The 18,458-nt window shown below is 37.4% G+C and overlaps 1 protein-coding gene across 1 annotated transcript; it reads left to right on the plus strand.

Moving 5' to 3' along the window:
- The first annotated feature begins 1,782 nt into the window (after window positions 1-1,782).
- LOC307144994 (cholesterol 7-desaturase nvd) lies at window positions 1,783-15,095 on the plus strand. Its single transcript, XM_079847787.1, has 7 exons — window positions 1,783-2,382; window positions 7,601-7,789; window positions 10,584-10,762; window positions 10,846-10,971; window positions 11,960-12,079; window positions 13,181-13,357; window positions 14,425-15,095. Exons 1-7 carry the CDS (start codon window positions 1,953-1,955, stop codon window positions 14,584-14,586), a joined length of 1,383 nt encoding a protein of 460 aa, XP_079703913.1. The 5' UTR covers window positions 1,783-1,952; the 3' UTR covers window positions 14,587-15,095.
- The last annotated feature ends 3,363 nt before the right edge of the window (window positions 15,096-18,458 follow it).

The following is an 18,458-nucleotide window of genomic DNA, read 5'->3' on the forward strand; positions in this document are numbered from 1 at the left end:
TCAGCTATAGGTGTATTTAACAGTAGAATTGAAGAAAGTAATTAAATGGACAAATATGAAAATAAAACACAACAGACTTAAAGTTCTCAGTCAAGAGCAGTGAATGATTTCCAAAAATGTGTTTTGTTGTTTTATTAACATTAACGGCATAGTTCTCAACCCAAAAAGTCATAATTTACACTCTTAAGTTGTTTTAAACCTGAATAAGTTTCTTTCTTCTGTTGAAAATAAACGTTATTTGAAAGAATGTCAGTAACCAAACAGTTGATGTACCCCTGTGACTTCCATAGTATATATTTTTCCTACTATGTATGTCAATGGGGACCAGCAACTGTTTGGTTTTGGGTGAACTATCTCTTTAAGAACAAGCGGCAGCATGTTTATTATTAGGGCTACTGTCTCTTTAAGAACTGCACGCGACGCGTCTAATATACACGCATATGACAAGCAGATTTTAATTAATTTTCTCTGTTTGCTTTCACTTTAGACATAACCAACTTGTTTATGTAAACATTGTCTGTATTTGACAGTATTAGCGCAATATAAGACTCAAAAGATAACTTTTAGTCCAGTAACAGGCTTTTAACTTTCCGTATGTGCCGTTCTCTGCCGTTCGTGCGCGCGCTATCGGTTGGACGACAGTCTCGGTCTCGCATGCGTGCTCGCTCTAGGTTCTGGGAGATTTTTAACTAATTTGCGCCATAACTAGTGGTCCATCCAGTTGTTAAGAGCCTGAATTGTTTATAGTAATTCTGAAATTTAGTGCACATGAGTGGAAAAAAAATACAGCACAGAAGAAGTCTATTTTTGCGTGAGATTTCTTTGTTGAGCGTGAGAGCGTGAGATTGAGGCTGAATGCGTGACTGTCACGCGAGATGCGTGAGAGTTGGCAACCCTGGTTTTGGCTGCTTAACAGGGGTTGCCATACAGCGTTATCTGTCGACGAACATGATGGATCACTCAAGTGTTCGTCGATGCTGCCTTGTCAGGTACTTCAGTAGATTACTTGTGCTATTGACAGCGGCCGATAGCATTTTCTGCCCAGGACATAGCTTACATTGTACCGTAATGTTCTTGTCTAGCTGCTACCTGTGTCAAAAAAGTGAAGTGATAGAAATATTTCCATTTGGAAAAACACACACTCGCTTCTGCCGACATCTTCCACTTCAGACAACGTAAACTGGCGCGAACTCGTCACGCGCAAGTGCGCAACTGCACGACAGCTAACGATTTTAAAGAGGCAGCGTTCACTGTTACCTTTAGGATATAAATTTAGATTTTAAATTCAATATTGATTTATGTAGAACTGTTTAACTAATTTACAGTATGTAACGCAAGTACATTATAAGTAACTGTAATTAAATTACATAAAAATGAACAGTAATCCCTTACTTTACAACATACTCAATTGCTCTCTAGAGTGATAATGAGCTGATGAGTTGAATCAGGTGTGTTTGATTAGGGAGACAAAGAAAATGTGCAGTGTTGGGGTGCCTTCAGGACAGGTTTGGGAACCACTGCTCTCTAGAGGCCCATTTGGTTGGATCATTTCGAATTTAGGCAATGTTTTAAAATTTTGTATTTAATTTATAGAACATAGTAATGTTTCCAATACTTTTCACATAAAGAAAACCTGTTCCAGTTAAGGTGTATGTGATGTGTAATATTCAGTACCAGTCAACTCCACCCGATTTTTCTATGATTTGACGATGGGGTGAGTAAATGTATCGATGACATGAAACCGCATGTGGTTGAACCAGAAACCACCGCCCACCCCCACCTACCGTATCCACGGCGCTCTTGAGGACGCTATACGGACATATGCTGTGTGTGTGACATTTAGAAAAAGCATGCATAAACAAACCCTACCGCTTTCGGTCAGCATATAAACAAAAATGGGAAGGAGGGATTATCGAGAGCACTGACTGTCAGAGTGTGACATCGCAGGTGTCATGGAGAATTCACGGGCATCACTGATGTTCAAGGCGGCCGCGGTGGCCGCGATCGGTCTCACCGCTATTTTCGTAATGCTCGTCCAAGATCCATCCGACACGCTCTTCGGAGGAGGATACCCAGAACTGTGGCGGAGAACCGGACTAGCCGGAGCCCCTACACGCGCGGCAGCCTGCATCTTCGCAGGCGTGTTCCTCCTCGCGATGGGCTGGTTGTACAGACTGTTATTCGCTCCTCTGGAGCTGCTCCGCGGTGTGGATGAGGTGGGGTACATCGCGGAGGACGGGCGCTCTCGTGCCCAGGCTGCCAACGAGGTGCGGCGGCGACGGAAGACTGGAGAATTACCTCCAGTTTATCCAAACGGCTGGTACCGGGTTTTAGACTCTCACATGCTGGAGAGGGGAGATGTGAAGAGTGTGACAGTGCTAGGTAGGTGTATAACAACCGCCAAAGATGGTAAATGAATCGCAGTTGAGGTAAAACACTTCACTGGAAATGTCCCACAGTTTTATTTCTCTTTTTTGGAGCTGTTGAAGTGTCATGAGATCACAAACACTCGCACAGAAGCGATATAAAACGTTACTAAATCAGAACGTGGGGGAAGAACATCATTAAACATCACGGGACACGTAAATGTTGAAATGTACGCATGCGTCACAGAAATTCGTTTTTGCGGAGTGCTTTTTAAAAGTTGATCTACTTGCAATTTCTCAACTAGTAAGAAACGCATTTTTGATAGGCTATCTGAAATTACCTTTCCATAGCTTTGGCGCCCTTTTAACATTAAAAAACTTGTAGGATAATTGATGATATCAAGAATGATAATTTTTAGCTCGTGAAAATTGAATTGTCGATATCAAAACATCATGTCCTGGGAATGACCACAAGTCAAAATAGCTCGCCATAATATGCAGGAATACATGTTAGACACTTATTAGGCCTAACAGTTAAAAATTATTAATGAATTACAGACCGCCAGTGTTTCCCTATGAGAATCTACACATTTTCATTCATGTGTCTTCCTTCCAGTAGCCTACTGGGAGACTGGGGCTAAAATAGCTCTCCATTCACTGTTTTGTAGCCAGATATGTTTTCAGGTCACTTCAAGAACAGAAACGAAGTCATTTGCATCCTGATTCCTGACATGATCCTTGAGATCAATAATACAGCTATTTTGTCGCATACAGTATCCCCATGTCATGATATTGCAGAGAAAAAGCTTTTGGTCAGATCTTTTTACTAGATGGATGAGAGGTTGGTTTCATTTTTATGCCACTCCCTGCAGTTCAGCATAGTACATGGTGCTAGTATCTCCAAAAAGAAATGTTGATTAAATCTGATTACACGCATAATGATAAACTGTATAGGCTACCTTCCATGCACTGCAAATTTATAAATACTTAATTTATGGGCAGTTGAAGCATTGAAGCAGTGTGACATGCTTATACTTCATCTAAAACTTTTTAAACAGCTATTCTTGTATGATTATTAGAAATGTAATTTTTATGATCTCATAAATTAAGAGACTACATGTACCATTTGTACTTAAAAATAATTTTACTCACGGCATGCAGGACTATTTAAATGAAGTGTTAAATAGGGGAAAGCTTGAAGAAATGGTGACAAGCACAGGACCTAAAATATACCAATATAGGCTATATGCATATAAATATTAACCTAAAAATACATATTGTAAATGTATAAATATGGCATAATTAATCAACATTCAAAAGTTGAACCTATTTGGGTAATATTTCACAGGCAGGATGTTGTAAACTGTATGTTGAAGCATTAGATATGCAGCTAATATAATTTTTTGTTTATCATTTTCTGATGTTATTAAGAACCTTCTGAGAGGTGATCTGGGTTATGAGAGTGCAAAGTTGCCTCTTATTGACTTCAGACAGGGTTGCGGAAGAAGCATCTGTGAAAATAAATTAATTCTCCATTATTTTCATTGTGCATCACTGTGACAGACTATAACTTAACAGGTCATGACCAGAGTTAAACTCTTCTGTACGTCCAGCCCTGTCATTGCAAAGTCTTTGTCTTTTGTTACTTAGCTTGGCTTTTTGTTATGTTTAAGTGTCTGTTGCTTAGCTGAGTTGCTGTATATCCTATCATGTTGCAGAGACCTTTGGGTTTTCAGTGAAAACCAAACAAAACACCTTTGTAGTTTTGTCTTTGGGATACAAAGAAACACTGTTGTGCTTTTTGCAACCTAGAGACTGTCAAACCTGCGATGCCCTTTTCTACTCTTGATTACTATTATAAAAGCTGGACTGTCACCAGCAAAAATCAGATAAAAGATACTGTAAATAAAACTGCATTGTGTTTCAGACCAAATTTGGTTAACTAATCCTCATTTGAACCTCACTGTCTGTGAGGCACTCTAATTGAACTTTTAAGTACATTTTAAATCATTATGTTTTAAAATGTGCACTTGTAGTGTACGTCAAGTCTTAAAAGTATTTTTTTAAACTGTACTTGCTGATAATATAATATTAATGAAATAAAAAGCCTCTTAAAGAGTACACTTTCCTGACTGTTTAACACACTTAAGTGTATACTAAAAAGTGCTTGCAATAATTCCAAATTAATAATTGACTAACATATTAAAACATATGTAATATACTTAATTATAACTGTAGTTACATTTAAAGGTAATATATGTAATTAAATTAAATTAAAGTATATTTTAGTTTACCATAAATGCTAGTACATTTGGAACTACACTGTAACCATATTTCCAAAGACCAAAGAAGTAATTATGAAATTATATATAAAGATGTACTTAAGTGGGTCAAAACTAATTGCATTTAAAAATATTTTTTTCATTGTAAAGAACATGCAATTAAGTGTCTGAAAACATAACATTCAGTTTGGGCTTAAATATATTATTTTAAAGTAGATTTTCCATAATAATGTTTAAAAGTATGCTAAAATGAAGATGATATCAGGATGACCCATGTTTGCCAAATGTTAAAGACATCTGTGGTTATATGCTTTCTTGATGCTTTCCTTCTATCACAAACCCACAGACTAAAAAGCAGCAGTGACACAGCTAAATTTGGTTTTCTTTAGTGATCCCAAAGGGCACAACATTTAATTGCTGCTGCTCAACTGCTACAGCATATTGATGTGCATTTGATAAAACTTTAGTTAAATGGCCTATTGGCTAGATGTCCCATAGGAATCATATCAGATAACAGACTCAGCTCAAACACACTGCCTTAGCTCTATACTTATCGTCTATATGTCTCATAGGAATCATTTCAGATAACTGATATGCTGCCTCAGCTCAAACACACTGCCCTTGGTCTATATATAATATACATGATTTTAATGTCTATGACCTCCTCATATTGACTTGGGCTATTTCTTGTTGTTTTTATTTTCTGTGTTGGACTATACAGTATTTCCACACACATTATTGTTGCCATTTGCTATTACCAGCCATAATGTTTGTTGGTTTCCACTTTCCACTGCCTTTTTCTTTTGTGCAGTTTTGTCATCTGAGTGTAGGAGCTTGTTTTCAGGGGCTCTGCATTGCAGGCAAATAAAACCCCTCAGGTCAGCATAACAGAAAGTGAGTTTTTCAATACTGTCGCTGTAGACCTGAGGAGTGAGAATGACTGTGCAAATCAAGGTAGGGTTGCACTAGCAGTTCGTAAGTTCTTTTTTAAATTAGAACATAAAGTCCACACTAGAGGCTTATAACTACTAGCTAGTTTGTAACTAACGCTGTACTTTATTTTTCCGTTGCACCATTTGTTCTTAAGGCAGAAGGTAGCTAGTAAGTCGTAAGCTCTCCGCAAAGTAATACGTAGTCGCATAATATGACGTTTACCCTCGAAGATCCAATAGCAGCCTTCAAATACATGTAGAAGTATATGTTGTAATGCCGTGAATTTCAGTTTATCATTCATTCTAACTTTCGCGGTAAACGGTAAAAATAAGTTTCCATTAAATACGATACTTAATCATGCCTGATAGCACACGTACATCACGGAGACATCTATTTGATGTGCGTGTTTACATCTGGAAGACGTATGTTTTAGAGTTTTTGCTCATCTGCAATTCATCTATTGGACATTTCCTGTCAGATGTCAAATAGACGTTTACAAAATGTCTTTAAGATGTTATTATTTAGAATGTATGTAAAACTGACATCTTAAAGACGTCTATCAGATGTTAGTAAACAGCAGATGCTTTCCAGATGAAGTGATCTTTAACAGACATCTTGAAGACATACGTGTGCTATCTAAGCCACAAGTAATCTGCTCACATAATGTTCTCTCTCTTAAAATGTAAGCGAGTGTAAATGTCAGCATTATTATATATGTCTATAAAGAATTAAAGTCTGTCAGGTAAAAGAGTTTATTGATGCAGTTCAGTCTGCTATTTTATTCCAACCATTACTCCTGATCAGAGGCATCCTTAAATATTTAGTTTATACGTAGAGTTACGCTTCAACTAAGTTTAATTGTGCAATGCAAAAATATTTAGTAGTACGAAAGTTGTAACTTAGTGCCCTTTTATGTCAAATATAGGCTAATTTGTAGCTTACTCACAGCTAGTGTAACCGGCCCCTGGATTTTACAATCTTGAATGTTGCTACGCCTATTCCTGGTTATATAAATCTGCAGCTTGGCAGACAAACAATAGACCTAATTATTAACTGACACACTTTACTGTTTGTTTTTAATTAATCATTAACTTTTCCATTTAGCTCATGATATAGGCTGAGACGTATTAGCAAAATCCAGACCAGTGTCACACATGCTCATTGATGTGACATGAAATGTCAATTATTCTGGGTAGTTATTATTATACTGCAAACCTCATCCTCGCTCTGTGTTTGGCCTTTTGGGCATAAACAAGCAGACCAGGCCCTTTCTAAAAGAAAATTAATCCAGAATGACAGTCTGTGGCAGTTGCCAGTTACCCAATTAAAAGTGCAGTAAGCAATTTCTGAAAAACGCGGTTGAAAGTGGATCAAACCGATCACCACAAAAACTTGTAGCCAATCAGCAATAGGGGGTGTGTCCACTCATGATGTGTAGGACATAGAGTGAGCTAGAGGGAGATTTGAAGAAGAACCTTTTGAAAGATAGATGGCTAAAAGACATTACAAAAGAGAAATGGTCAGGGGAATATCACTGGAAAAAGAAGGGTTATGATCAGGCAAGGGCTTGAACCCACGTTAATATTAGAAAAGCTTTCCAGCGCTGGAGAGTCCTAAACGGGAAGGCCTGAAAACAGACGCCGAGGATGCGTTGTTTTTGCTCCATATGTGAGTAACATTGGTTTTGATGACAAGGAAGAACAAAAAATGAACATACAAGCAAGAGTTTGTACAAACTATGATAAAGAGACATCCGCTCTTGCATTGTGTGTTCGTGCATTTTGGGGGCGGAGCAATGAAGGCAGGGGTGTGTTTGTTATGGTTGATTTTAAATATCAACTGTGTTCAACAATGATTCTCAGAAATCACTTACTGCACCTTTTTCCTAAAGAAGTCTCTTCATTCTTTTTGTGAAAGACCAAAACTTCCCCTTCAATTTATTGTAACCAATTGCAGCATACAATACTATTTTTACTGTTAAAGTAAAATGAAATGACATTTAGTTGTATTTTTCTACAGGACAGCAGGTGGCAGTGTTCCGTGGGCAGGATGGTAAAGCCTATGTGGTGGATGCTTACTGTCCCCACTTAGGTGCCAACCTGGCTGTGGGGGGGCGAGTGGTAGGGGGCTGCATTGAATGCCCCTTCCACGGGTGGCAGTTCCGTGGGGTCGATGGGAAATGTGTCAAGATTCCATATGCAGATAAAGGTAAGAGATCCGAAAAGAAATTAAGACATTTTTAAGACGTGTTTTTTTATGTTCGTGATTTGATGACTGTATCGTTTTTTGTTGCATATACAGTAACTTTGTGTATAAGTGCAAACGATACGTACAAGTTGTTCTTCTTTTTTTAAATACAGTAAAAACAGAATTTTAGTGAAATGTTATTACAATTTAAAATAAAGTTTTTCTATTTTCTCTATTTTAAAATGTATTTTATTCCTGTGATGGCATTACTCCAGTCTTCAGAGTCACATGATCCTTCAGAAATCATTCTAATATGCTGATTTGCTGTTCAAGAAACATTTGATGTTATTATTTTTGTTGAAAACAGTTGCGCTGCTTAATATTTTTGTGGAAACTGAAATACTTTTTTTTCAAGATTCTTTGATGATTAGAAAGTTCAAAAGCTTTTATTTTAAATAAAAAAATGTTGTAACATTATAAATGTCTTTACTGTCACTTTTGATCGATTTAATACAAAGTTCAGTCGTGAATCGCGCAGGCTGATTGGTCCTTAAAGTCCCCCTGTAGTCAATAAATGTATCCCTTAAAATTCATCTTTGATCACCAAAATGAAGCATATTTAAAAAAAATTTTCCATTGAAAATTCCATTTTCCATTTTTTCTTCATGCCTTAAAATAGCTTGAATGGAACTCTACACCCTTGCTTTATTTAGTATACTCGGGTTCTTGATTATGCAGATAATCCCCGCCTCCACTCACTCACACTTCCTGATCCACTTTGTAAACACTGCACAGTGGCAAGTGGGTTTAATTTAGCCATATATGTAAGTGGAAGAGTGCATTATACAAGCTTGTCTACAAGTCGATGTATCATAATGCGTTTTACGTATCGCTGTCTACAATGCCAGACACATAACGGTAATTAATATGATTAGCCTTTGGCTTGACTATGTTATCAAACAGCTAATAATGTGTTGCTAATGTTACACAAACCATGTTCCCGCTCGCTCTCTTAGAGTCAGACAGCTGCCTTCTGAAAATCAGCATCCTTAGAAATGCTTTTAACATCATAGAAAGTCAGTGGAGAAAGGCATATAGTTCATCATAGCATGGTAATATACATCAAATACATAATTCACCCTCTATATAGCTAAATGTACCTGGTTTTTCATATCAACAGAAAAATATACCAGGATAATCTGGCTTCTCTCAAGACTCCCCTGCTTGACACAGCAGTTAATGATATGCTAGAGCCCGCCGGCACATACGCAATTGGTTACAAGGTAGTTTGTGACGCAAGAAGCACAGACGATTTCAAAATGTGTTTTTGAGACTGTCTTTACTTCTCTGCAGTTTTAAGGAGAAAATACTCAATGGTGTTGACTGATGAATTTGCACATGGTTTGTCTTAAAGCATATTAAAAACTCCACATAGACATATAAACAACATTAAAAAAACATTTCACCACAGGGGGTCTTAACTCAATTGAGAAATCTGCCTGCAATCACATCATTCTCTATAGACCCTTTTTGCGCCAACGTCACAATTACGTCACAGCGTTAGCTGGAGGCAAAACAAAGGGAAAACTGGAGGCAGCCAATATAAACCAGCACAGATTCGGGATAAATAAGGAGCTTAAAATGTCATCTTGTTGTGCTGCTGGGTGCCAGAATCGACAGAGTACAGACTCCAATTTGAAATTTTGTCGCAAAATGTTTTCTAAAGTATTGTGATTATTTGTGAATCATCTATGATTGTATACATTGTTGTGGATTGATTGTGACTAGACTTTTTGAAGAACCTGGTAAGAAAGAATAATCAAATACATAAAGTTAAAAAAAAGCTGTATCTGGAAGTTTTATTTCTAGAAAATAATCACATCATTAAAATTGCACTGTAATATCATTCTTTACATGGTTGTCTTTTGGCCTTGGCGCTGGCTAGGCAGAACTTCGGATCGTACTACACAAGTCATGTACTTGACCATTCAGCAAAGATTATATGCCCTCAGTTTCTCTTAATGCTCGGTTTCTCTATCAGGTAGGTGTAGAAGTCAGGCCACTCAACCGGAGGTAATCCTGTCAGATCGTCCATCCACTGAGTGAGCGTGTACGGGTCAGCCAATCTGGTTCCGTCCGTTAAAGTAAACTTTTGCAAATAACAATCGCGGTCCTGGACAGTGAGTGACCTTACACATTAAGATAAAATCGGATTTTCTCCAGTCATTGTTAAAAAACAAGTTAACAAAACTTGCTAAGTAGCGTTAGTGAAGTGGCCAGAGGAATCGTTCAGCCTCCACCTAAGCTCCGCCCACAAAAAAATGTCACCATGTTTACTAACTGAAAAGGGGTCTATAGGGCACAGCTGATTGGTTCCTGCTGTATCAGTAGCCAATAAGCTTGCTGCTCAACCTTAAAATACTAGTTCAGCATTTCAGATCTAGAGGGTTTCATTCAGAAACTCTCCACCTTCCCCAGCTCCCCCTGTATAGATCTGCTACGATTAATTCATGTATGCTATATTGTACAGCAGCAGCATGTTCTACTTGCTCACAGCAGCGTGTTGTGTATGTATTGGCACTGCAGTAGAACTAGCAATAACCAACAGCAGCAACTATTCCGCCAACACCAAACATATCAACAATGTCATATCAATTACCATGCCAAACACACCAAAAACGAGAGTTGTCATGACAGAAATGCATCCTTGCTCAATAAAAGTATAAATTTCTTTAAAAAAAAAAAAATAATAAAAAAATTCATACTGAGCCTAAAAATTAGTAGTGTATTTGACATTTGTTTGGATTGTTTTTAGTGCCCGAGTTTGCGAAGGTGCGGTGTTGGCCCAGCCGTGAGATCAACGGGCTGGTTCTGGTGTGGTTTCACTGTGACGGGGTCGAGCCCAGCTGGAGAGTGCCAGAACAGAGCGAGATCACCCGCGGGGAATGGGTGTACCGCGGTCGTACCGAACACTTCATTAATGCACACATTGAGGTGAGACAGCTTAAGTAATCCATCTCGTATGTAAATATAGTGTTTGTATCTAACGAGTCACTTTTGGTTCTGTCTTTTCTCAGGAGATTCCAGAGAACGCTGCGGACATCGCACACTTGGCTCATTTGCACACTCCAGGTATCGTGAGTGGAGCTGATCTGCGCTATACTAACAGCAAGACCTGGGAGTTTATACGGCATGACTGGAAGGTTTGATTCCTCACATAGACATTGTCAACAGCAGTGTTATTTTAGCATAACTGGAATACTATTATCAATTTTGTTAATATTTCTAATTAGATCTTGTAATTGTTTTTTTAATACAGTTTTATTTAGTTTTAGGTATTTTAGTACTTCAAGTTAAACTAAATGAAAATGAGAAATGTTGCTTTGGCAACTTGTCTCAAGTAATTATTTTTTTATGGTTTTAGTTTTTGTTTAGTTTATGATAAAAACCCTGGTCAAAAGTTTTTATCTCATTATGCAACGGAAAACTAGGGTACGTGGTTGAGTTAAAATGGATAACACTATCGTAAAACCATAAAAAATATACAATATCTTGTAAGCTCCACTCTTCTGTAAAAAAAACACTTCCTTGTGTCTGTGTGTTGAGTTTGCTACTTGGTTAAAGGAGCCTTATAACGACACTTTTGTGCATTTTATTTATATAATCCTATGTATAATGCTGTTCAAGATGTCTTTTATCAATAACTGTCCAAATTTAATGAACAGTTTTGTCACTGTACCTTTAAGAAAAAATGTTAATTATGTTAAGATTGGCTTTGCATGTGAAATAAATGTCTGAGTGGACTTCTAATTTAATCCTGTTTTCCATTTAATCTTAAAGGGATAGTTCACCCATAAATTAAAATTCTGTCATCATTTACTCACCCTCAAGTTGTTCCAAACCTGTACGAGTTTCTTTTTTCTGTTGAACACAAAAGATGTTTTGAAGAATGTCGGTAACTAGCTATTGACTTCCATAGTATGGAAAAAAAAAAATATATATATATGGTTACCGTCAACTGTCTGGTTACCCATATTCTTCAAAATATCTTCTTTTGTGTTCAGCAGAAGAAAGAAACTCATACAGGTTTGGAACATCTTGAGGGCGAGTAAACACCATTTTTGGGTGAACATTATTTACTCGCCCTCATGTTTTTCCAAACCTTTATGACTTGATTTGTGTATTTTCCAGGTGGAGTGGAAAGCCGAGCCCGAGCCGAACGAGCACTGCTCGCAGATGTTGGTGAAACACGCTCTCACTGTGTTCGGTCGCCACTGGCCTCTTCTTGATTTGGACGTCAAGGCCAGACAGGTAATGACTGAATTGTCATCTAGAGGGCGTGTGTGAGCTGTGCAGACTGAGAGAAACGCCTGGAGACTGACTGATTAGAAGAATGGAGAGAAAGTCATGGATGATCTTGAACACAACAGCAGTGTCTTGATCTCTGTGTTCTGAGAGTAGTTCGCTGCATCTTAAGCAGTGAGGCGAGAGCATACAGAGCATGCTTTTATGGAAATTAAATGTGTGTGTGTGTGTGCTCGATGCTGTTCATTTCTGTGGGATGTGTCAGATTTACAAATGAGATGCTTTTGTTGTACAGTGCACTCAATGCAGATTATTTTCTTCATGAATCACGTATTATGGGTTAAATAATTCAGATTCTGTTCTGCAAAACATACTAAGCTTTTCTGACATTCACAAATGATTTTTAAAATTTAATTCACAAAAACTGTTACACTTACTAATCAATAATTGTACATTATCTAAGGTTAGATATTTATTAAACAGATGTATATTAATTTATTATTTTATTATATTTATTATTTTATTTAAGTTATTAATATATTACTTTTCATTGTTAATATATGTTTGTTCGTATTACTTTAGCTAATGGTAATGTAAATTAACATCAACATTAACCAAAGTTAATTAATGCTCTAAATATATTGTTATTGCAAATTTGGTGCATGAACTAATGTTAAAGTATAGAAGCCTATAGTAAAGTGTAATCAACTATTTTTTGTTTGTTTTCGTGTCTATGTAGCAGTCCAAGTCTCAATGCCATAATTTTCCTTCATGGTCAGTTGTGCAACATTTTTCTTTTTGCGTTGTCTGAAAAGGAAAGGTCTCGTCGCCATAGTGACGGTGAATAATCCTGATGGCATGTGTGAAAACAGTTGTAATTCAAGGCTGTTCTTGGATCTTCACTTGAGGGTTGAAGTTAAAAAGACTCTGAATCCTTGAGGGTGGAAAGTGCTATAGGCGTGAGAAGCAAAATCTGTCTGTATTAGGGAAGATTTTGTTATGATTTATGTGAATTAATCAATTTGATCTGGTCTGACGCAGCTGAGTGCAGCATAGATAAGTCATTTTTCTCCCTGGTGATATGAATGATATATTTGATGTTTGCAGGTGGGTCCAGGTGTGGTTTTCCTACTCTTTGAACACAGTTTCTTGGGTCGGGGTGTGATCATGCACTGCGTTACCCCAGTCGAGCCGTTACTGCAGTGTGTTTCACACACTATCTTCTACCAGAACAGCATCCCTCCCCTGGTACCCAAGTTCATTCTTCGGGCAGAGTGCATCCAGGTAACGCAGACATGAAGTGTCAGCAAAGCAGATTTTAAATTTGGTATTCTACATTAATTGACAACATTGTTACATGTTGTATTCTGAAAAGTTTCTCATTCATTTACTGCCGCTCAAAATTTTGGTGTTTTTTTATATATAGATATTTTTTTTTACTCTTCTGCTCACCAAAGCTGCATTTATTTGTTATACGGTTGAGTAAAAACAGTAATATTATGAAATATTATTACAATTTAATGTAACTTATTTTGAAATATAATTTATTCCTATGATAAAGTTTTCAGCATCATTACTCCAGTCTTCAGTGTCACATGATCCTTTAGAAATCATCCTAATATGCTGATTTGTTGCTCAAGAAACATTTCTTATTATTATAAATGTTGAAAACAGTTGTGCTGTCTAATGTTTAATTGTGAAATTGTGAATAATTGTGAAAACCGTCATTTATTTTTCAGGATTCTTTGATCAATATAAAGTTCAAAAGAACAGCATTTATTTTAATATACATACACTGCCCGGCCAAAAATAAAGTTGCTATTTGGATTAGGCAAATGCTTACGAGTCTATGATTGGATGACTATTGCAGTGATTATTATGTTTCTAGCATCTAATATGTTTGGCAACAGTTCTTCTAACCCTAATTGTTGGGAGTGTGTAGCTTTTCATTACTTAAACATGCATGTAGGAAGAGATATCATGGCCATATTCCAGGATGACAATATCAAGCTTCATCAGGCTCAGATTGTGAAATAATGGTTGGGAAAAAGCATGAAGAATCATTTTCACATATGAGTTGGCACCTCTGAGTCCAGAACTGAAATTCATTGAAAGTCTTTGGGATGTGCTGGAGGAGACTTTACAGAGTGCTGGACTCTTGCATTGTCAATACAAGATCTTGACCAAAAATTGAAGCACCTCTTTACACAACATTTATTTCATGACTTTTTTTTATTATTATTTTTGGCTGGGCAGTATATATATAAAATAATATGCTGTTTTGTATAGTTACAATATACCTAGCAAAGGATGCGTATGAGATGTCTCAACTCATGGTTTTGCTGTTACAGTTCGAACGAGATGTGATGATCTGGAACAACAAGACGTACATCTCCAAACCTATGCTTGTGAAAGAAGACTCTGCTATTCAGAAACACAGACGCTGGTTCAGTCAGTTCTACAGCGAGAACAGCCCTGAACTGCGTTACCAGCACGACACTCTGGACTTCTGAACATGAACTATGCTTCAACCTAAATGGGTTGCTAAAATGCCAATAATATCAATATTTTTTTAACCGAAGCTGACATTTTGTTGATATTTAAAATATAAAATAAAAATCATTATGCAAAAATTATAATTATGGATTTCTTTTGCAGTTCTTTTTAACAAAACATTGTTTAAACAAACAACATGTACAAAGACAATAAAGTAAATGCATAATAAAAGTGCATGTGTGTTTGGATATTACAAGTCTGGATATTACAAGTCTGGATATTATACTTTTATTTTTGTATTCCATATCTTAGAAGTATGAGCTTATAAATATGTCTGTTCAAGTGTGTTGTGTAAAAATAGGTAACTTGTTTTCCATCGAAAGGACCTTTCCTCCTTGTTGAAGTGCCTCAGACAATCATCTGTCAGTAAATAATAGTTGTGTATTTCTATGTACTGTGCTCCTAAACTTCCTGATTGCAGAATTACACACTACAGCTACTGCAGTCTTGGGATTGGATAACCCAGAATTGCCTTTGTCTTTGTCAGGTCTTGTACACAAACCTGTGCACACTGTGAACATGGATGCAAAAGGAAGTTCCCAGAAGTTCTCTTAGATGTACCTTGAATAATGCATGAGTGTTGTTCTGCCCCCAGATACGTAGATACAACTGTTTCGTATTGAACTTTGGCACATAACTCGTCCCATAACTGCAGCACACACTTGGAATAAACAGAACAAAATCATCTACTAGTGTAGATGCTAATATAGTTATCATTACAGTTATCTTTATAGTTATCGTTCTTGTGAACAGGCCTTATTCTAAGGAATCATTCTGTAGGAAATAAATATATAATTATAATATAAATATATATATATACACACTATAATTATATACATACACATAATTTTAATTTTAGAATAACATAAAAATAGAAAGGTTTTTATTGAATGAGCTTACCATCACTGTGATCTATATATCATATATCATACAGACAGATAGATGATATTCAACGAAAGCTTAATATTTTATTGAGCTTTGATTTGTTTACTGTGACAGGTCTTGGCTGAAAGCCCTTCTTCAGGTTTCAAGTTTCATCGTAATTAGTTGTTTATTCTCCAAGCTTGTTACTAAAGGCGCCTGCCATTATCCAATAGACCAAAACACACTGTGGAAATTAGTGTCTACCAAATAGCTGCCAAGTAGGTAGTGCAATTACCGGACATGTTGCTATCAATTACCATCAATAATGGTTATCCACTCAAAAGGGACATTGCAGCAGTGCAGTTCCAGTGCAGTTCATCTGATTCCATCCACTGTCTGTCTCATAACACTAAGTGGCATTAGTGAATATGTTTGACCACGCTGACAGACAGGATGTGTCTTTGACATGCACCATATGGTCTTGCCCTGTTAATACATCCTGATTGTCATCTAGATGGAGCGATCATCATTCTGGGTTACTGCCCTAAACATATGCTGGTATGCAGATGTTTCGGCCTGGTCAATTAAGCCTTCTGAACAGCTCATCTCCTGTCGTGCCTGCAGTGTCTTGTGGGTCTGTGTTTAAAGAGCATGCATGGCTGTACAGACTGATCATTTGCAGAGCCTTTCTGTGAAATTATGGAAAATTATGACAGACCTCGTCTAGGGACTCTGAATGAGATGATCTATGATTGAATAATGATTCTTTTAGACACAAATTTAGTTTTTGTTTTTTATGAAATCACCATTGTTTGGTTCTAAGGAAAATTAAATACACACATATATATATATATATATATATATATATATATATATATATATATATATATATATATAAGATTATTAGACTTATTTCTGAAGGACAATGTGGCAGTGATGACTGGAGTAATGGCTGCTGAAAATTCTGGTTAAAATATATTATATAATAATAGATATTATACGGCGGCTTCCCCTCGCAATCTACAGGACTTGAAGGATCTGCTGCTAAATTCTTGGTGCCAGACACCACAGGACACCTTCAAGGTCTTGTAGAGTCCATGCCTCGGCAGGTCGGCGTTGTTTTGGCAGCAGGCGGAAGGGCCGAAGGCATGTTAGGTGGTCATAATGTTTTAGCTCATCGGTGTATGTGTGTGTGTATGTTATGAATTACAGATTTTTATTTTATTTACTAACTATTTTGTTTGCATTGTCAATGCCTTTTAGTTTGTATTAGCCTGACCATCTGAGATAATGCATATGCAATGATGTTCATGAATGCAAATTAGTAAATTGCATATTGTATTACAACCGTGTCCGAAATTTAAACTGACAGTTTGGTTTCTCTTTACAATGGAGGAGCCATTGCAAACAGATACAGCATTTAGGCCAGTAAAATGTAAATTAGACATGATATGTGTTTCTGGAGAACTGATTATGCACATTATTTGCATAATTGCATTAGCCTGAGATGTAATATTCATAGATTTTTAAAATACACTGTACAAGACTACGTAGTTTGGTTCTCAGATCTATTTCATATACACTCACCTAAAGGATTATTAGGAACACCATACTAATACTGTGTTTGACCCCCTTTCGCCTTCAGAACTGCCTTAATTCTACGTGGCATTGATTCAACAAGGTGCTGAAAGCATTCTTTAGAAATGTTGGCCCATACTGATAGGATAGCATCTTGCAGTTGATGGAGATTTGTGGGATGCACATCCAGGGCATGAAGCTCCCGTTCCACCACATCCCAAAGATGCTCTATTGGGTTGAGATCTGGTGACTGTGGGGGCCATTTTAGTACAGTGAACTCATTGTCATGTTCAAGAAACCAATTTGAAATGATTCGAGCTTTGTGACATGGTGCATTATCCTGCTGGAAGTAGCCATCAGAGGATGGGTACATGGTGGTCATAAAGGGATGGACATGGTCAGAAACAATGCTCAGGTAGGCCGTGGCATTTAAACGATGCCCAATTGGCACTAAGGGGCCTAAAGTGTGCCAAGAAAACATCCCCCACACCATTACACCACCACCACCAGCCTGCACAGTGGTAACAAGGCATGATGGATCCATGTTCTCATTCTGTTTACGCCAAATTCTGACTCTACCATCTGAATGTCTCAACAGAAATCGAGACTCATCAGACAAGGCAACATTTTTCCAGTCTTCAACTGTCCAATTTTGGTGAGCTCGTGCAAATTGTAGCCTCTTTTTCCTATTTGTAGTGGAGATGAGTGGTACCCGGTGGGGTCTTCTGCTGTTGTAGCCCATCCGCCTCAAGGTTGTGCGTGTTGTGGCTTCACAAATGCTTTGCTGCATACCTCGGTTGTAACGAGTGGTTATTTCAGTCAAAGTTGCTCTTCTATCAGCTTGAATCAGTCGGCCCATTCTCCTCTGACCTCTAGCATCAACAAGGCATTTTCGCCCACAGGACTGCCGCATACTGGATGTTTTTCCCTTTTCACACCATTCTTTGTAAACCATAGAAATGGTTGTGCATTAAAATCCCAGTAGCTGAGCAGATTGTGAAATACTCAGACCGGCCCATCTGGCACCAACAACCATGCCATGCTCAAAATTGCTTAAATCACCTTTCTTTCCCATTCTGACATTCAGTTTGGAGTTCAGGATATTGTCTTGACCAGGACCACACCCCTAAATGCATTGAAGCAACTGCCATGTGATTGGTTGGTTAGATAATTGCATTAATGAGAAATTGAACAGGTGTTCCTAATAATCCTTTAGGTGAGTGTATATTCATTTGAACTGGACTGCATAGTTCAGAGAGGTTTCACATTAAAAAGACCAGCGGTAATAGAATGCTACTGTTTTTGTTTCTTTATAGACTACATGAGGATATTCCAGGTGCATTGCACAGCGCAAGAGGTTTTTAACTTCAGGCAGTGTCTGTGATGT

Source organism: Squalius cephalus, assembly GCF_949319135.1.
Source record: "Squalius cephalus genome assembly, chromosome: 17".
Classification (NCBI taxonomy): Eukaryota; Metazoa; Chordata; class Actinopteri; order Cypriniformes; family Leuciscidae; genus Squalius; species Squalius cephalus.